The sequence below is a fragment of the Triturus cristatus genome, chromosome 4_2 (assembly GCF_964204655.1).
Source record: "Triturus cristatus chromosome 4_2, aTriCri1.1, whole genome shotgun sequence".
NCBI lineage: Eukaryota > Metazoa > Chordata > Amphibia > Caudata > Salamandridae > Triturus > Triturus cristatus.
In genome coordinates, this window is record NC_140586.1 from 292,712,313 (window position 1) to 292,728,276 (window position 15,964).

The 15,964-nt window shown below is 46.0% G+C and overlaps 1 protein-coding gene across 2 annotated transcripts in view; it reads left to right on the top strand.

The window, feature by feature from the left end:
- The window catches only part of RABGAP1L (RAB GTPase activating protein 1 like), a 1,225,189-nt gene that overhangs the window by 375,482 nt on the left and 833,743 nt on the right, over nucleotides 1-15,964 (top strand). For both annotated transcript variants that reach the window (XM_085601582.1, XM_085601581.1), the window contains exons 12-14: nucleotides 5,501-5,667; nucleotides 6,418-6,562; nucleotides 12,427-12,520. In XM_085601582.1, the coding sequence (XP_085457708.1) occupies nucleotides 5,501-5,667; nucleotides 6,418-6,562; nucleotides 12,427-12,520 (406 nt within the window). The remainder of the gene's footprint in view (nucleotides 1-5,500; nucleotides 5,668-6,417; nucleotides 6,563-12,426; nucleotides 12,521-15,964) is intronic.

The following is a 15,964-nucleotide window of genomic DNA, read 5'->3' on the forward strand; positions in this document are numbered from 1 at the left end:
CAGCCACATCACCCCCCACCTGACAAACCTACACTGGCTCCCCGTCGACAAGAGGATCACCTTCAAACTCCTCACCCACGCACACAAAGCACTCCACGACACCGGACCAGCCTACCTGAACAGCAGACTCAGCTTGCACAGCCCCACCCGCCAGCTCCGCTCAGCCAGCCTCGCACTCGCCGCCGTCCCCCGCATCCAACGAACTACCTCCGGCGGCAGATCCTTCTACCTCGCCGCCAAGACCTGGAACACCCTACCTACCCAGCTATGGCAGACCGAAGACCTACTCGCCTTCAGAAGACTCCTCAAGACCTGGCTCTTCAAGCAGTAGCGCAACTGCCCCCCCCCCCCCTCAGCGCCTTGAGACCCTCACGGGTAAGTAGCATGCTTTACAAATACTATGATTGATTGATTGATTGAATATTGGTGTCCGGCAGTAGTGAACATCAATACATCAATAGCTCTAGACATCAATGAGCGTCAATGGCCACAAGCAGTAAGAAACTTCTTTCAGACTAGGATCTACAGCAACTTCGACACCCAAGCAAAGCTCAAGGACTTCCTCGACGGAAAGAACTCCACACTCACGAAAGACTCCCCTCCAGCCCACCTGGAGCCGACTCACTATCCCGGAAATCATCACCATCATTTTTTTTTTTTTAAACAAACTTTATTAGGTCACAGAACACAATGCAGTCAATCCCCGTCCCCCATAGTCCTCCCCCCAGCCAAATCAGGACATCTTGCAATAATCACCCCGGCACATAAGCTACCTCTGTACAGCATTCACCCCAATAATGTCCGTGCTACTAGGTAGTGCATCCACAGGAGTAATCCACCATGAGTGTGCGAGACAGCTAAAACACCCCCACCCCATCTCCCAACATCCCCCCCAACGAGCCCCTCCTCCCTACCCACCCACCCAAGCCTGTCGCCCGTACCTATCAGAAGTACATGTACATCAAAACCTCAGCCACCACCCGTCGAGTCCGCCTCCCAGCAATCCCAACAGACAGTACCGCAAGAGCAGAGGGGGGAAGCCCTGTATAGTGCACTCAAGGAACCGGGGTCCCGTCATCCCCCACCGGATCACCCCCATCCCTGAACCTTTGAACAAGTCCAGGAGAGCCATCCATGCCCGGGCCCCTTCGTGCGATCTTTCATTGTCACTGCGTCGAGCCAAGCACAATCTATAAGTCCCCTCACTTCCCGCCCATTTCTCCATTTCCCTAGCCCACCGTAAGAAATTAGGGCCCTGCCGCGCCTTCCAATGAGAAGTAATCTCCCGCTTGGCCAGGACCAGCCCTAGATCAATAAACCTACTGGTGATCTTAGTCTTTGCTGTGTGCGGAAAGCCATGTAGCAAGCAGACCCCCGGGCCTACCTCCAAGTCCCTCTCTGTCACCGTCAGGAGTAGCGTCGCCACTTCCTCCCAAAATCCTGTCACCTGCGGACAGCCGGAAATCATCACCATCATGAAATCAATCCACTCGGGGTCGTTCTTCGACCCCTGCCCCCACCACAACTTAAACTTGGAGAAACCCTGATCGGCCAGCAACTGGCCACGCACCTGAACACCTCGATGGACACAGCAACTTTCCCTTAAGAATTGAAACATGGGTTTTGGGTGTGCAGCGCCCGCTGCAACCGGGCCCGATACGAATTCCACCCTGGGCACTCAAGATCCCTCACATTAGAGATACTCTGAGGAAAGATACGGATTACTATTTTGCAGAAAACACTGGGTCGGTTAAGTCAGCTATTACACTGTGGGGGGCATATGGAGCGGTGATCAAGGGGAGGGCTTTGTCTGATAGGGCCGAACGCCGTCGAAGAGTGCTGGAATTAGAAACAGAAATCCTACGTCTTGAAGTTGATATCTCTCGAGACCCAGAACCAAGCACTCAGCACCTATTAAATATAAAACGGCAAGACTATAAACAATTGCTCCTAGAGGACGCCAATAGACTAATATTGGCCACCCGACACCGTATCTATGAGCAAGGGTAACGCACCGGTAAGTTATTGGCCTGGCTGGAGCGCAAAGAGCAGGCAGCCAGATGGGTACGTGCACTTAGGGGAGCCGAAGATATCCTGATAACAGATCCTCGTGAGATCGCGGAGTCTTTTGCGCACCATTATAAAACAGTTTATGGGGCTCCGAAAGATTCTCAAGCCGCATGGGCTGCGGAACTTCTTGCCACTATAATTAAATGTAAAGACTTACCTGCAGCGCGGCATCTCCGGGGCTCCCTCTTCCTCGTTTCCAACTGCTTGTGACAAATGCGCCTGCGCGTACGCCTGCGCATGCGCATTTCTCGCAAGAAATGCGTATGCGCGGGCGTCCACGCATGCGCATTTGTCACAAGAAGTTGGAAACGAGGAAGAGGGAGCCCCGGAGACGCCGCGCTGCAGGTAAGTCTTTACATTTAATTATTTTATCATGCATGATATTATTTTAAAAGGAGGGTGGGCGGGAGGCGGGCGGCGCGTAGTGGGGCTACGCGGAGCGTGCAAGTGTGCGTAGATTTAGGCACACTACGCACTGCTCCACGTAGCCCCACTACGCCCACTACGCCCAGGCTTACTCTTGTTGAACCCTATGAACCGTAAGGCCATATCTTTCACATACAAGAAATTGGTCAACAACCGGGCTGACCCGATGTTGAAACTGAGGGCGTCCTGGAAAAACGAAGTAGGAGAATTGGCCGATGAGGACTGGCAGGAGGCGTTGTCCTCACCCCGAGAGGTGGCTATCCCGATGCGCCTCTGCCTGGTGCAGCTTAAAATTCTGCACCGAGTATACTTTGATGCCACACTGCTCCATAGGATTGATAGGCGACCTGACGCACTCTGCCTCCGGCATTGTAATCAGACGGGAACATTCTTGCATATTTTATGGGGCTGCCCCCACATACAAAGATTTTGGACTGACGTCACCAGACAGTTGACTAGGACGTGTGGCAAGACCATCCACCAGACCCCCCACGCTATGTCTCCTCAATATCTGGGAGGCGACGGACCACCTGCTTTTACAGTTGCTTTAACTGTAACTATAGTGTTCATTACTCTGCTTCTACGGTTTGCCTTCAAGTCCGGATGTGTTTTAATCCATTTCTTTCCCTATTGCCCATTTGGTTTTCAGTTACTTTCATTGTGGCTAAGACAACCCAATGCTTGAGTCCTTCTTCCTGCCTCTGCCTCACTTATCTGGGAATGGTCTTCCTGTCTAGTCAGTGGATGACTGCAAGCCCTCCAAGGATCATCCTCTCGGACCCTGCAGCTCCTCCACCCCTTCATGGCACTCAGGCCAGACAAACTGCAGAGAGGATAAATGCATCATCCATGTTTAGGCCAGAATCGTGCCTTGGCCAGCACCCCTGTTTATCTTCCCACTACCATCCTAGTATTGCAGTTCTTGCTTCATTTTTTCCTCCATAATCTAAAGTCATTCATCAAGCAGGTGTCCACTAACTGATTCACTCTGGTAGGTGCCCCTCCTCTCTTTTGGCAGCACCATAGACCACCTCCGAGGCACCAGCTTAAGATGTTAATCCATTATTGTGGTGTATACTTTACCTTCCTGGTTGCATCTTCCTTGGTCCCGGGTTGGCCCTTTCATACCTATTATGGTTGTCTTCTTTAAGCCTTCAGTGTTATGCTTCTACTATGTCCGGGCTGGCACTGTAGAGGTACTACTACCAAGTCTATAACTCTTGGGAGTACCAATTACCCTTTATGGAGCAGCCAGGAGCGCAGTCACTGGCAAACCCCATAGAGCAACTGCACTGACAGTCTCCAGCGTAGGCCTGTGGATTGTTCCTCTGTCGGTCTGTGGTTCATTGTTCAGAACATTTACTCTAGCTTCCTGCCTACAGTCCATGCCAGTGGGTTCCTTAGATTTCTCTCCTGGATGGCATTTATCCTGATTGCTTGTACCTAGAGCATGCCACAGACCACTTGTCTGTTGCTGCTGTATGGCCCTATGAGGCATTTATCCCAGCTGCTTGTAACTATCCTCTGTGGCCCCTGGGTAAACCGCAGCAAATCAAGTCATATGACAAAGGAATGACTATGTGTACCAACGTGACTTTTGGCCATACATTTCCTTATTTGTGACTTGCCACATGTGTTTGTCTTATCGAGATGCTTTGTGGGTCTGCAGTCCTGATTGTGACCTGTATCTCTGCAACAAGTGCTTGCCTGCAGATTGTGTTTACATCACTTCTGGTTAGTCCTAAAGAGCATTTGCCTTGGCTGCATTTCTTCTGTGCTTGCTTGTAGGTAACTCTTCATAACTCCTGAACAAATCCTATAGATCATATATGATGGCTGTCAGTATCCAATACATGCTGTGGGTTGTCCCTATGGGGCACAAATTAATTAACTCTATAAATCTTTTATGATGGCTGCCTGTATGCACTGCATCCTGTGTGTTGCTCCTCTTTCACTCTTGTGTGGACCACACAGAGGTTTCAATCTGGCCCCTCTGTTACTCCTGGCTAGTCCCTATGGAAATGTTACTATTGCTGTATTCCCCAATGCATATCTATGGGTTATTCCTCACTCCTTCCTGATGGCCTCCTGAGATCACTAACCATGGCTGGCTGTATAGAGTGCATGCCTGCAGGTTGCTCACCGGTTGCTCTGAGGGATAGATTGAGCATTTGCCCTGATTGCTTGCATTCAGTGCTTGCTGTAGACCACAGCAAGCACGATATACAAGCAATCAGGGCAGTTGCTCAATTTATCCCTCGAAGCTCCTCTGTCGCTTCTGGGTGATTCTATGGAGCCACACGCAATCATTCACAGTAATCAGTTACTGTAAAGAACAGTAAGTCCAAGCAAAGTACTGCATGAAAAGATCACAGATGAGGAACAGAAAAAAATGATTGCAATCTTGTATGAAATAGAAGGCAACACATTTTGCCTTCTCCTAAAAAAAAAATTATTTTAATAGTTGTACATTTTGATTATTGCACAAGAATCATCCTTTATTGGTTGCATGTCTTTTTTCAGTGGTGTGCAATATGCTGGAAAGTAAATTAGTTTCTCAGTATAATTTGTGTCCTTGCTGGACCTGGTGTTCTCCTCTGCTTGCGATAAAGTGTAGTTTCAGTGTGCGTAAACTCTACAAACTCTAGACGTTCCATGTCCTGGCTCACTCTCTCTCCCTCTCTTTCTCTCTCTCTGACTCTGTCACTCTCTTGTGGCAGTGGGGCTACACCAGAATATCTCACATTTGAAACATGGAAAGGCATATGCAGCTGTAGAATGATTCTGAACATCACTGTCCATTTCCTTGTCTCCTGCACATTCAGTGGTTACATATGCCTTGAAGTTTTTATTTGGAAAATCCAAGGGTGTTTATATGATGGACACTCTACAATTCCAGCCCGGTTCACCTGAGCTTTCCATTATTCTTTAATGTACGTACAGTGGAACATCTGTCCTTGTAGTGTCTTGTGTGTGTATCCACAATCTCACCTTTGTCTTCCAGATAAACGGGTATACATGACTGTGGCCGTTGACATGGTGATTACCGAGGTTGTGGAGCCCGTCCGCTTCTTACTGGAGACGGTGGTTCGCGTGTACCCAGCTAATGAGCGTTTCTGGTATTTCAGCCGAAAGACCTTCACGGAGACCTTTTACCTGAAGCTGAAGCAGGTACTGTCTCACCATTTTATTATTTTTGTGAAATGTGACAACACTGATCTCTGGCTTGGGGCACCTGGGTAAAAACATAACAGCTATAGACATCTGTGTCTAGAGTGCTGATGAGGTGATCTGTAAGGATACTCTAGTGTATGGAGTATAGTTGAGGTAGTATGTTACTATGCCTTGTATCCAGGGTCAGACTAGCATGTTGGGTGATCTGGCACTGCCAGAAGGCTTGGTCTGACATGTCAGTGTGTGGACCGTTGTTTTGACTGTTTTGTGGACCTGTTTTATGATTTCGTGGGACAGTATTGAAATCCCTACTGTTGCCACAAGCATTGCCTGCAGTTTCCCAAAGCCTGCAAAACACCTATAGAGTGTCTTTCAAGTACACAACAGCCCAGATTTGCATAATTTGTGTCCGTTTTTGAGCTATCAGATTCACTAATGGGGTCACCTTTATTTTTGCTGCCCGGATCCATTTTCTGCCCTAGTCTGACACTGGCTGTCTCTGCTAGTGTAGACTTTCTGTAAGTTGTTTGTAGAATCTTAAATACTGCAGAGATGATCTGTAGGCAGACTGTTGGTCGGGAGCGCTTTTGCACTAGTGTGTAATTAGACTGATGCCTGTGTACTGTTGAGGTGATCTTTGAGAAGGCTTGTTGCATCTAAATCTTAAGCCAACTCTGTACTACCACTTTGAATGTGTAGCACTCTCTTCCTAACCGCACTTATGCAACTTCCTTTCCCTCGTTGCAGTCTGAAGGCAAAGGCCACGCCAATGCCGGAGATGCGATCTATGAGGTTGTTAGCCTTCAGAGGGAGTCGAAGAAGGACAAGGAGCCCTCTAGCCCTACCGGGGGTGTTCCATTGTCCCCACAAGAGGATGATGAGCCGGAGGAGGGTAAGTGAATCCCTAGGAAACTAGACTGTTGTTGCATGATTGGTCAGAAGTAAAGCTAAAAATATTCGGGGTGTCTCAAAATGTTGCTGATTCAAGGTGAAATCAAGGCCAAAATGAGATACTGAACTTGCAACACTACTTGTCCTTGTGTTTGCCCAACATATAGGACATCATCAGATGATGGCCCTTAGCACAAACAGGTTTAAGAGAACACAATAGCTGTCATAACCCCCTATGCGCTGGAAGAAGGGGCTCTGTCAGTCAATAGATTGAATCTGTGAATGAGAGAGCTAGGTGCAGTCTGTCTGTGGCATGTATAACTCTACTGTGTCAGCCTTGTATCTGATTGGTTTGGATCATCTTATGAACTTCCCTCTATTTTGTTAATGTTATGATTTTACTCAGTATATTATTTTATTCATTATATTTATTTATAAAGTTTTGTATAGCGCAAACAAGACCCTGGAGGGTATCAGACTGCTTCACAGTTGAGGTAGGTAGGATACCAAAGTGGGACAAGCACAATCATTACAAATAGGTTCAAGACAAGAGCATGACAACAACATGATTCAGAGCATTTAAAAACAAGACCGTACAGATCCAATAATAGAGAAGAGTAGGCAATGTACACAGAACCAGTAAGATCATAGCCTGCCAATACTATTAATGACCGGATTACACAAATGTAAAAAAAAAGATAAGAATGGTAGAGAAAAATTCCATAAATAACATACAGAGTTGTTCAGTGGTTTGTTCACACTGTTAAACCCAGAAATATAACTGTGTAGTGGACACTCATAGTATCGGAGAAGAGAGCAGTATTGAAGCAGCATTGATGGACAGAATGCAGAACAATGTCATACATTCACCCCAGTACAGAGATCTGGGCCTAAATCCATCGTTTTTTTGCTCACCATGCCATTCCAGTTTGAACCCAGCCATATGCAAATCAGTCTTGACCCTGTGCCTCATGGGAACAGTCCAGTCCGAACTGCCAAGCCAGGTCCTCCCTGGACTGGAACCAAGCATCCTAGGACCGGTTTCCGGGTTTCACCCCCCTTCAGCCAGGATAGCTTGATTCCACTGGCATGAAGAGCACGGGACTCACGTCTGAGCCTACCCGTCCCACTCGGGGTGACAAATGCAAAAACAACAATTGATGGACAGAATGCAGAACAATGTCATACATTCACCCCAGTACAGAGGTCTGGGCCTAAATTGTTCACCATGCCATTCCAGTTTGAACCCAGCCATATGCAAATCAGTCTTGACCCTGTGCCTCATGGGAACAGTCCAGCCCGAACTGCCAAGCCAGGTCCTCCCTGGACAGGAACCAAGCATCCTCGGACCGGTTTCGGGGTTTCACACCTCTTCAGCCAGGATAGCTTGATTCCAGTGGCATGGAGAGTCTTTAGGGCAGGAACTTCAGCATTAGGATTTTTTTCACTTCTTTTTTGAAGGAAGCAGTGGATGGGATTCGGCGGACTTCCGGTGGAAGGGAATTCCAAATCTTTGGGGTCATGCCCGAGAATGATCTGTTACTCGTTCTCTTTTTGTGAAAGATTTGAGGTTTCAGGAGCAGTGAGTTTGCACTTCGAGACGGACGGCCACCCCCTGATAATTCTAATTTGTGAGCCCGGTAGATGGGGGTCTTGAAGTGCAATGCTTTGTGAGTCAAGCAAGCGATGTTTAGTTGTTTTCTAGCTTCATAAGGTAACCAGTTTAGAGATTTTAAGGCTGGGGATATGTGATCATTTCTTTTTGTACCAGTAATCAATCTGGCTGCAGCATTAATGGAAGCCGTAAGTGGAACCAAGCTTTGTTTGGGGAGACTGCAAAGCGGTGTGGAACTACCGTAGTCTAGCCTTGGCAATACTAAAGCTTGAACTGCCCATTTGAAGTCTACGCATGGGAAGAAAGGTCTGAGATTCCTTAGTAGCCTCATCTGGTGTTTCGTACCCTTGGTTGCATTGCTAATATGTTTTTGCATGTTCAGGTTCCTGTCTAGGGTGATTCCTAGAGATTTAGCAGACTCGATAATGTGGGAGGAGCAGTTGAAGGCTGAAAGATGATGCATCCAGAGGTCAATCTTCAGGGGATGGTTTGGGGGAGCAATGAGAAGGAATTCTATTTTGGAGGTGTTGAGTATGAGGTAGTTTTCAGTGAGCCAGTTTTTGGTGTTCAAGATGGAGTTGAGTGAAATTAAGTCTTCCAGGGAGGAGACTTTCAAATAAAGTTGGGTGGCATCTCTGTACATGCGAAAGAGAATGTTCACTGTGTTCAGGGCATTAGTTAGGTTGCAGGAATAGATTGAAGAGTATTGGAGAAAGGACGGACCCTTGTGGAACCCCCATCAAGACTGTAGACGGTGAGATAGGGATTGATTCACTTTGACTCTTTGAGATCTGTTGTGGAGAAAGGAAGAGAACCATTGCAAAAATAGAGCACCAATTAAACCAGTTATAAAAGGTGCAGTAAATGTAGCACGATTCGAGAACGGGGTGCATGGATGGTAGCAGACAGACATCAAATGGCTGCCTTTCATGATAGCAAAAGCTGCAAGTTATTCAAAATGATTGAGCATAGAGACCTGACTGGTATACCTCCAAAAGCAGCTCTCCCTTAGTGAAGGGGATACGATGATTGGAAATTCCCATACCAGGGTAGGCTTAGCATTTTTCTTCTTCCGGATGTTCAGTTTTTCCTGAATATTCTGAAGGAAAGATCCATTTGAGGTTATATTAGGATCAGCACACTTTTGGGACCCCAAAGTAACCATACAGGAGTTCTGAAGGTGAATAAGCAATAAAGATGTCTTTACATTTTGGTATTATCTTGACATATTTGCTGTGCGTTTCAAAGACAGAGGTAAAACGCCAGGCCTCGTTTTCTGACAAATTGTTGCTTATTGTTTTAACACAGAGTTTGGTATGTGCTTTTGTTTTCCTGACTGCAAACTGAGAGGATTTTGCAAAGAGAATTACATGATGATCTTTTGGGGGTACATGGAGCATGAAAGGAAAGGCTGTAGGATGTCAATTGTTTTAAAGACACACAATTTAAATTACCTATAAATAAAGTGTAGTAATATTTAAAAATGTATCAGCAGTTAGGAAGGCACAAATGAAGCACAATGTTTTGGTAATTCTGAAGCGTGATTGAACCAAAGATTTTAAGTGTCAAAACAAATCAAGACACTTTACTTGGCGATTGGCAAATTATAAATATTCACCCGAAACCTGATTTCCATAGATTATCATGTGTGCTATGTAGCTTTCTCAAAAAAATGTATCAGTGTAAATTTAGTGGCAATTTCAATGGAAAATATGCTGTCTATACATGACAGTGTACTACCACACCATGTGTTAGCAATATATCTGTGACAATGTGCTCCAAAATGCACCACTGGCTACATACGACACCCGTGCCATTGTCCTGCTGCGCGGGCGTGGCTCATTTGCTAAACTTGTTCTTTGTGTGATGCTTGTTGTTTTCACTATCTCTATGTCTTTCTTATGACTTCAGTGATGTGACAGCAGTCCCCCTCTGAAAATTGTTCCAGCATAGCCCTATTTTAGCATGAACCCACATAATGCCAGGACTCATCCCAATACAGTGACTGGCAATGTCTGCTGCCATGTGATGTCTGTTGGTCTTTTGAAGGTTCCTTTTCTAGGTACTACCTGCGAGCACCATTTAAAATATTTGAAAAGACAAGCAGGACACACACAAGTATTCACCAATGCTCAAATGCTTCGAGGCAACTGAGTATTAGTTGTCTCCTCGCTCAAGCCGACACGTGCGGCTCTTGCGAGAGTTCGAGTTCTACAGCATTTGTTTTTTCAATTCCAGTAAATGTCGCTTGTTGTTCTCTAGGGAGGATCTTATCCAATTGTCTTCTCCAATATTGCTTTGTTATCCGTCTTCAGTCATTCTTCCTCAGTATTTTCTTGCGATTGACAGGGGTTTCGCTTTCTTATCACACAGAAACAAATATTGTTCTGTGGAATAGTCTGTCATTAGCGTTTAATCCTACTTAATCTATAAGAGGTGTCGAAATGACATCTTTGATATCCTGAGGGACATTCTTCCCATCTCCTGTTAGGTTTGATCCAGTTTAGACTTATGTAGGAGGGGTGAATGGCTGCTCCTAGTGCATCTGCTTACAGGCAACATCTGGTGTAGTGCTGGAGTCATCAATCACAGCTCTATTAAGTTATGTCAAGTTTGAGATGACATATCCGGTCCCATAGGAGCTTCCCAGTGCATTAACCCGCGGATGAGGAAGGCGTCGGTGTTTAGCTGTTGCAAGGAAACCATTCTTCTTGTTTGGAAAACCATGTTTAGGAACTGTTCAAGTTACATCTTTTGCACTGACTTTACCAGTGCACATTGTCTGTGCTGCTTGTGATTCATCAAAACCACCCATTATTTATTTAGTAATTTATTAAAAGAGATGTATTACAGGGCACTACACATCACCAATGTGGCCTCACTGATCAATTGTGAGGTTACGTGTTCAGAACAGAAAGCGCACTTGTCAACTGCAGCACAACTGGACCAGCATGTAGTGGAAGCAGAAAATTGCATACCTGCATAAGTGCGCTGTGCTCGTAAAACCAAATATAATCAGGCCAGTGTGCAGTTTTAGCAAAACACAGCCTCACTGGAGCAGTGCTACCAAAGGGCAACATAAAGGAACAGCATTCAGTGCCAACAAATACCAACGTCACCAGCCCACTGTGTAGTTCTGCATAGCAAAAAATAACTGGACTTGTGTTACCATAGAACAACCTATCTAGACCAGCCTGCTGTGCTTTCAAACCACAACTTAACTGGAGCATTGGTAGTAACTTGAAAATAAATAGAACTGGGTAAAATAGCTGGACTAGTGTCCAGTGCTAGGAAAGTACAACATAACTGAAACAGTGTGCAAAGATACCAGACCACCGTATAACAAAACAGAACCTGAGCTGCACCAGCACAACACATCATCCGTTAGCAAGGCACAACATAACATACCTGGGTCTGAGTTTATGTAATGTGTTTGATTTTGCATTGTGCCCTGTGTACTAGCAAGTCTCATTGCAAAATCATAAGTTGCATGGGGTTGCAGAACCACCTGCCTAAAGAATATTACTTAGTTAGCTAAATACCTTCCTCTCCAGTGCTCTCAATCTGGCATCTCTAGTAGAGAAGGCTTGTTGCCCAAGGTTGGGTGGTAAAGGCTTTGAATGCATTGCCAGACCAATCTTGATTAAATAGTCCAATACTTTTCAGCTCTGTTAATAATCAAGGCTCATTCAGGCAGTCATAGACCTTGTCCGTTTATAATCTGGTCAAGCTGGCCTTTTCTTTACTCACAATGTAGACCCTAGATACTGTCCATCTCACTCCATGCATTTAAACATATATTGTACCTCTGTATTCTTCTGTAGATGCAATAACTGCAGGTATTTTAGTTTTTTCACTTAATTTTCGATGGCCAAATTTTATACAAGTTTGTACTTTATCCCGGGGCCAAAATGTAAACTTTGGTTAACTACCCGTGGGAAGTCTTGCATGGCTGATCTGTGTGATAATTGTTCGACCTTTGTTGGCCTGTAAATCTGTCTTCATGTTATCCTCAGGAGAGGTGACTCCAAGCAAGCGTGTACAAAATGCATGTATGCTCATTTAATATAAGGAAAGAGACTGAGCAGTCTGTTTATGAGGTGCTGATGACAATGGGCTGGTAAGCTTTGAAGTGGCTGCAAGATGGCTGTTTCACTGACTTAGCATGCACTCCCTCATAAACATTCAACATGTTCTTTATATTGGTGACTGGATATCTAATAAATATGTGATTCTCTTCTTTGTTGCAGAAAGTGACAATGAACTTTCCAGTGGCACTGGTGATGTGTCGAAGGACTGCCCAGAGAAGATCCTGTACTGCTGGGGAGAGTTGCTTGGAAGATGGTAAGGTCTACTCCTCAAAGTTTGTTGTGTTTTTTTGCTGCTGGTGCTTTAGCCAAACAATTCTGACTTTAGTAAGGGGGCTTTCCTGGAGGCAGACTCCAACATTTCACATTGATGTGCTATATGACAATTGACATTTTCTTTGTTACTGTGAACTTGTATTACTTGTATTGTGCATTAATAGGGCTGCCTTGGACTAAAACATCACCTAAGAAGAGGAGTGCCTTCTGCAGCCATTCTTTGCCTGTTTGCTCAAATATTGAACACCTTATTTTTATTGGGCTATAGGCTATGTGTCCCAAATAGTCACTTGTCCTATTATTACCCATTTTTGTAATGTTCATCATTGTCACTTACGTAGTACTTCAAAATACTAAGGGCTTCAAAGCATAGAATAGTAATAAAGAGTTCCATTCAAAACTACACTGGTTATCATCAGCAGTTTATATCTAACTCTGCCCCTATCTGATAGATAATGAAGGTCCTCACTAAAAGGACACATTTTTAGGTCATGTTTATCAGGGTTATTTATGCTACACGTCATGTACCATATTCTACCGTGCCAGTTTCAGACCCTGAAGTGGGAGCCTAAATGAACATATTTCAAGATAGGAACATGACCAAAAGAGTGAAACATTGACTCATAGTCACCTTATGCACAATGTTGTACAATTTTGGTTAATCTATAGCAATTATTCTAATGGATACTAACCGCAGGTTCTACACCTTAGAATATGCCCCAGACTGAGTCTGCAAAATCTTGTTGCAGTGTTAATGTGCATGGATAGGTAGCATCATTCGACTCTGCAGTGATGCAACACCGCCCCGGAAGTGACTGTGCAGAGCCCCATACAAGGGCCACCACCTTGCCCTGACACAAGTTACTTTCTTTCAAAACCTTCCAATAAAAATACAAGCTCTGCTCCCTACTTTAACCATCTTCCCACGACTCCATAGAACATTTTCACAGTGTCATTGGAATGATGTCCCCACCGAAAATAGCAGAATTCAAGATTTGCTGCAACTGGAGAAAGCAGATGTCAATCAGTGACCCACATGGTGTCTGGGCTCCTAGGTGCACTCAGTCTTGTTATAAATGCACCCTAATGCGGTTTGAGACCAGGAGGCAAAGTTGCGGTCTTCTCACAGATCCCGCTCTAAGTCATTGGTCTGGTCCTGGTGCCGTTCCCGCGACCTCTTCACTTCATGCTCTAAAACTTTGAGTATGTTGAGGTCCAGGTGCAAGCATAAAAAAGCGAAGTGCAGCTGACCCCAATTGTTTACTCAGGCTCCAAAGAGCAGGCACAAGGGCATCAAGATTTAAGTCGCATTACCTCAAGCTTTCGGTCTGTGGAACGGATTCCTCAGTGGGTCCTGATGTGCACCGAGTTCCCTGGGCTGTAGTTAACCCTACAAGCAGATGGAGGTCTTCGAAGAGAACATGCCGCAAGTCTTCAAAGGGGTTCTGGCTCCCCCTCATAGAGCCAGAGCAGCATCGAGTGGGTTACCACTAGTGGGTCTTTCTCTGGCACTGTCTGTTTCACTGGGACCTATTAGTGGGCCTGTACCAACCCCAGTAAAGACATTTATTCTAGTGCCGAGATCTTTGTCGGTTCCTCCTACCCTGGTCGAGGCACCAACCCCACTGGGCACAGTGGATGATCTAATGCTGACGCCCATGTCAGATCCCGAACCAACATTGCCTTGAGCTCGACCAATGTTGCACTACAAAGTTACAAAAGTGCAGTCAGTTCTCTTGCTGCCTGACTTCAACTCTGTGCCTCAAGTGCATTGCAACTATCAGCATAGGCTCTCATTTTCTTTTTGGCTCTGAGTCATCCTGTGCCAGAAAAGGGTGCGCCTCAGGATACTGATGATGATTAACCCTGGGCGTAGTTCTCGAAGTAGCACTTCGCGAAAATACGCAAATTGCAGTTCGCACTACGCGAGCTACGCGTAGCACTTCGCGAACTGCGTAGTACCTTGTTCGCACTGTGCCAGATGTCGTTTTCAATGATTGCACAGTGCGGACAAGCAACCGGCACTGAGCAATCATTGAAAATGGCATCTTGCACAGTGCGAGCTGTAGTTTTCTGCTGCTCGAGTAGATTTATACTCGAGCGGCAGCTTTCTCAACGCAAACTGGTAGTTTCTCATCGCAAGCGGTCGCGAGCATACGCAACCACTCGCAATGAGAAACCTGACCTCCTCGCGTTGGGAATCTCGCCGGGAGGTTTATTTTCCATGCTCGCGATCGCCAACTTGATGTTGCTGATCGCGAATAAGGAAAAAGTCTCGCCGGGATGTCATTTTGCTTGCTCGCGGTCGCCAACTTGACGTTGAGGACCGCGAGCAAGCAAAAAATGACCGTAGCACTACGCAACACTACGCTACGCGTGTTCGCACTGTGCTACGTGCAATTCTTGTAGTGCAAAGTAGCGCGAACTTCGCAAACTACGCGAGCGTAGCGTAGTGCTTTGCCCAGGCTTAATGATGATAATGGTGGAGGGGATTTCTTGCTGCTCCCTCTTTGTACTGACGATGGCTTAGAACTTGATTTACAAAACGCAAGTAGACTTGATACCTTCTCTGAGACAGAGCTTGACTCGTCACATGGGCTTCCAAAGTAAGAAAGTGCCTCAGTTGTTGTGGTGGTTCGGATGGCAGCTAGTGTACACGAATTACAAGAAGGACTCCTTGCTCCCATGTAATGATACCTTCACAGGTCCTTTGGTGGCTACCAGGGTGAAATCATGTTCTTGCCCACCTGTTTTGGGCTGGTAGTTGCCGGTGGCGGACACCGGCACTCATTTTTGAGGGCCAGCACTTATTTTTCGATATGAGGCATTTCCTGAGAGCAAGAGAGGAAAAAACACTTAAAGGTAGAAAGGGACAAAATCCATCACAATGAAAAAATGCAGGAACTTCCAAGAGTGAGATAAAGTGGTAGGGAGTGTCTGGGAGTGGATTAAAGGGGCTTGACGGAAACACAGGAGTACACAGTCTTGGTATTCAGTTTGCCGATATCTAATGGCGGGCCCCTGCCCACACCGCCTCTTCAACCTCTGGAGCACATAAATCAGCGTGGCAGTGGCCTCCATCCTCAACATATCCATCACAAATGGAAACACGCAGAAGTCAGGTCCCTCCTCAAGAAACCCTCTGCCGTCCCCAGCGAACTCAAGAACTACCACCCCATTTCACTGCTCACTTTCACCGCTAAGGTCTTCGAGAAGACCGTCAACCTCAAGCTCACCGAACACCTGGAGAGAAACAACCTTCTGTACACCTCCCAGTCCAGCTTCCGCTCCAACCACAGCACCAGGACCGTCCTGATTGCTGCCACCAACGACACAAAACTCTACTGCCATGACAGCCAGGTCTAGTGGGAAGGACACTTTGCTTTGCTCGGTTCTGTAAGATGTTTTGGTCTGAGCCCAGACC